This window comes from Eptatretus burgeri, chromosome 11 (assembly GCF_056783735.1).
Source record: "Eptatretus burgeri isolate ZD-2024b chromosome 11, Ebu_testis_v1, whole genome shotgun sequence".
NCBI lineage: Eukaryota > Metazoa > Chordata > Myxini > Myxiniformes > Myxinidae > Eptatretus > Eptatretus burgeri.
The window spans coordinates 46,071,330-46,076,329 of NC_140971.1; the positions used below are offsets into that span (position 1 = coordinate 46,071,330).

Genomic DNA, 5,000 nt, shown 5'->3' on the forward strand with positions numbered 1-5,000 from the left:
CTGAGCAGCAAGAAGGGGAAGGTGGGAATGAAACAGAAAAGGAATAAACCAACCGAAAACTATCAAATGAAAAGAGGTGAAGTTTGGCAGGTTGGCAGGAGGGGGGGGCATAAAAAACCTGAGAAACCGAGAAAAGGTAGTGCTTTGGAATGGGGTCATTTTGGGTAGAAAAGTATAAATCCGGGATGACTTGAGGTGGTGGTATACATCTTGAAGCCCTGGACAAAAGAATTGGAACTGAAGAGACTGTGGAAGTGTGTTCCACAGATGAGAGAAAAGAGGAAGTAATGAGGAGAAGTGAGCCTGGATTGGAAGTTTAACAAGAAGAGAGCGACTGACAGACTGTGTGTGCGCTGCAGAAGCCTGTGAGATACAGCCAAGAGAGAGAGAGAGCAGAGGATTGCTAGACCAAAAATGAGGCAGTAGAATACATAGAGGCCACCATCCTGTCTGCGATGTTTAAACAACAGGCCAAGACACTCGGCTTCCTTGTGGGAAATCCCAATTAATTTGACGGCCTTGCTTTCTTTGACATCAACAAGGGCAAGGTGGAAGGTAGGGGCACCAGCCCAAAGGGGAGAGCAGTACTCCATCAATCTTCAAATGAAGGCCTTGTAGGTTGTCAAAATTTTCAGATTGGCCAACGAAAGGCCTTGCGTGACAAAGGATGTCCAGTTGACAACTGGCTGTGGAGTCCATCTGGGAAATATGGTCTGCCCAAGAAAGATTGTGGCTGATGGTGAGCACCAAAAGTATGAATGACTTAACTTCAAGTGTTTTTTTTTTTTTAGGAAGTAGATGAGAGGGTTTGCCAGATGGTCCTTTTGGAGAGAATAGGTGAGTGTGTGGGATTTGCCAGTGTTGAAACACATATTACAAGTATTTTACTAGTTTCTGATTCTCTCAAGGTGTGCAAAGAGGGAAAAAGCTGCTGCCTGCCTTTCTGAAGAATGATAAATGATACTGCAAATGGTTGAATCACTTCTTATATTCATGTAGCAGTAAGAACAGGATCTAGTTCTGCAGGACATGTTTTCTGTTGGGTGATGTAGAAGTGAGGTGCAGCCAAGAGAGAACAGAGGATGCAAGACCAAAAATGAGGCAGTAGAATACAGAGAAGTCACTATCCTGTCTGTGATGTTTAAATGACAGGCCTTATTACCCTGAGGTCTGATGAATAAAAGATGGAAAAGTCACATCGACACAGCACCTCAAAAAAGGCACACCTTGACGAGATGGACAGTAAAACCGCACAGGTTTCATAAACCTGCCTCAATTATCAGTCCAGAAGCGAAAAACCTCACAGAAGAGTGGACAGATGCAGCCACAATGAATACTCCCGAGTGCAAATGGGCAGAGGATGAAAAATTAACAGATAAATGAGCAGCGAGAAAAAAAAATAGTTAGGGAAGAATCGGGTGTTGAGGATCAAAATTTACATGTAGAGATGGGTTGGTGCAAAAGGGGGGGGGGGAGGGGTGGAGGTGAAGCAGTTGGGTAGGGGGTGGTCAAAATCGAAATCCCATATTTGCATTTGTAATAAATATATGCAAAATTTGTAATAAATGTGAGCACCAAGTTCCATGATATCTGATCGTACTTGTACTCAATGTTAGATGATGAATTTAATTGTGGTGACTCACCAAGGGCCGTTCAACTGAAACTCAAAGCATTCTTATTGTCGAAATGGAAGTTCATTTGTGTATTTGTCATCCATTGACTGCATGCAGGCCAATGGCTTCCTTTTCAGTTCCTGGTCTGGACCCTGCGTGGAACAGCTCAAGTGAATTTTGTGAACAACCCACTGAGTGGTGTTATCATAATCATTGGCCTGATCATTCAGCAACCATTTCTGGCACTTGTCGGATACCTCGGAGTGGTCTCTTCAACCTTTGCTGCTCTCATCCTTCAGTTTAACAGGTACATCTCGGCATAGAACACTAGGGCCGACTGCATCATGGATTTGACCATCCTTCAGAGGGAACATTTTAATAGCCTGACACTGCACCTTTTCACACTCACTTGTTGATGTCAATGAATTCAAAGTATATGCCTTTGAAATATCCAGCTATTGTAAAGTTTTCTCCATCAAAATTGGCTGTCAGTGATTGACACGAATATAGATTTGTTGTCTGTTTTTAAAAGGGTTTTACTTTTTACCATTTCTTTGGAATATATTTAATGAGAACTGAGAACTCAGTCGATGGGGGACTCTGGCCTGTTTTCAACTTCTGTAATCTCCACTGAGAAAGTAAAGTACCCATAGCATTGTAAGACATGTTAAACATGCCTATCTGAAACAATTATCACTTGTTTCCAAGTCTGAAATTTGAACATTACTGAGAAATGGCCCAAAAACAAATAAAACGGTAAATTTAGTTGCAAAGGATTGCCTTTTCCCTAGCAACTGTTATCCACCCAATTGCTAAATCTTGAGCATGGATAGTTCAACATGTGGTAAAATGAAGCATTACTGATTACAAACTAGAAGGGCACTTGGTAGAGCACATGCCTCTGCCACATAATGTCTGATCCATGAGAATATATCAGGCCCAATACATTTTTGAAATATCATGCTATATATCGTTTTGGGCCCCAGCTCTCAATGGTGAAGAATCACTTTTAAAATTAAATAACTATCGGATTTAGATCTTCACCAAAATCGAATCAATCCGTCCTTATCACACACCCAACATGTCCACCAAGTTTCATGCAAATCCGTCCGAAACGTTTTGAGATATTGTGCTATATATTAGTTTGGCCCGATCTAAATAGTTCATCCTTGTCACACACCGAAACTGTCCACAAAGTTCTGGCGACTGGACAAGGCTCGTGTCGGTCCCGCATGCCCATTCGGGGCACCCCCGGCGAGCTGCGGTTGGTGCTGTTAACGTGCTTTGCCCATCCCTGCGCCACGCGGTCCGAGTTGCCGAGGCCATGCAGCACGTCTGTTTGGAGGCAAACTGCATCGATGCGGAGGTGCGTAGAGGCGCAGGGTGATTTTTTCCTGTGTGGGAGATGTTAGTGATCGAGGTGGTGAGCTTCTGCTGAGCGAAGGTGGAGCAAGGTGAGACGCTGTTGTAAATCGGCGCGCAAATTTGAATGAAGGGGCGCGTGCCTAGCGTCATTGTGATTCTTTCACAGGCGGCCACCTGGGTGCTGTGCTTCACTTGATTTGCACCATGGATAAAAGGAAAGGGTTGGATGGAAATCAGGATTGAAGATAGGGATATCATTTTTGACCGAGCTTTAGACCCCCACAATGCACTTCGTCCCGTTAACCCACAAGACATGAGGGGAAGATTTGACTGCACGAAGACTCACGAAATAACTGCCTGAGGATCACTGTATGATGGGTGCCATTGCCTTAGAGGCACGCAGTTTTGCAAAACCGCAACAATATATACAGTCGGGTGTTTCAAAATGATTGATACAACTTTGACTTCCTGCCATTTCTTTGTTTTGTGACCCATACTGATTTCATTTTCAGGGTTTGGTGATGTTATCATGGTTTTTGTTCGCTGGTATTTCTAGCTCCATAGCTCAATTATGCCATTGACAGTGAAGTAGAAGACAAAAGTGGTGGCTCTGTGGTTCGAGACGAAATCATATGAAGACACCCGCCAGCGGTTCTGCAGGAATATGACCTCAGAACACATGATGGACCCACAAATTGTGCCATTCAACTTATTGTGAAACATTTTGAGCACAAGGGTACAGTGCACAACCAGAGCAAGAACAACAGTGGCAGGCCAGCACCAGTATCCAAGAGCCAAGCCAACATCGACACCGTGCGGGATTCTGCAGTGGACAGTCCCAAGAAGTCCCATCGCCGGTGCTCCCGAGAGGTAGGCATAAAACCAACATCAGTCTGGCATATCCGTAGGAAGCAACTGAAGCTTTTCACATGCATCATCTCTATTAGGCATAAACTGAGTCAAGACGACATGAGAAGGAGACTTGATATGTGAAAATGGCTCAGTGACAGGACAGTGCAGTACCAAACTAGATCAACCTGATCTGGTTCAGTGATAAAGCCCATTTCCATTTGAACGGTACCAGCAACAACCACAACAACATTTTCTGGGAGGCAGAACCACCTGAGCAGATCGCTGAGAGGTACCTGAAAGGGCCTAAGATCACATGCTTCTGTGCCTTCAATGCCAGAAGGGGAATGCTAGGGCCTTACTGGTTTGAGAATGACAACAGCAAGATGGTGATTATCAATGGTGAGTGCTACTAGGCCGTGCTTCAGAAGTTCCATCATGATTGAACCCAAAAGGTCACCACAAAGCAGCTCAGCATGACCTGGTTTATGCAGGATGGTGCACCCCTAGATACAGCTGGTGACACCATCACTTTCCTGCGGCAGCTCTTCAGTTACTGTGTCATTAACCTGGGTCCTGCTCATGACTGGGCACCCCATAGCCCAGACTTGAACCCTCTGGACGACTGGCTCTGGGGGGCTGCCAAGGGCTCTGTCTACACTAACCGCCCTGCCACACTGGATGATCTGAAGCAGGAGGTGTCAGACTACCTCCAGGCAGTGCCACGTGAAACCTGCCGGTAAGATGGACAGAACTTTGGAGTCAGGATTAATGTCTGTCTGAACGGAGGGGCACACATCGAGAACGTCAATTACAAGGATTTTGCGTAAATGCCTATTTCAGACCTTGGGCTCTCACTAACTCGAGTAGAGACTTACTGCAATAGCAATCAGTGATAGAAAACACCATGTCATAAGCTTTCAAGAAATGTTTGGTTCATATTCCTGAAGTTTCTGCTTATTTGTAAATAAACATTTAAAGCTGCATCCCTCTTTTTGAAACACCATGTATATGTGTTTATGTATGTATATGTACTCGTGTGTGCCCGTACGTGCGTGGCCGTATGTGAAAAAAAAAAAAATCTTTCAAACCACATGCCAGAAGCAACAACCACACAGGCCATTCCTTCGCTCGTGCGTGCCCATACATGCGTGGCCGTACGTGCGTGGCTGC

General features: G+C 44.8%; 1 protein-coding gene across 9 annotated transcripts in view; it reads left to right on the top strand.

Moving 5' to 3' along the window:
* The window catches only part of LOC147016991 (urea transporter 2-like), a 137,944-nt gene that overhangs the window by 1,291 nt on the left and 131,653 nt on the right, over positions 1-5,000 (top strand). For 8 of the 9 annotated variants that reach the window (XM_085846321.1, XM_085846318.1, XM_085846326.1 and 5 more), the window contains exon 2: positions 1,731-1,920. In XM_085846321.1, the coding sequence (XP_085702447.1) occupies positions 1,731-1,920 (190 nt within the window). Of the gene's footprint in view, positions 1-795; positions 838-1,730; positions 1,921-5,000 lie in introns of those variants that run through there. The other variant, XM_085846319.1, reaches the window with a different exon arrangement.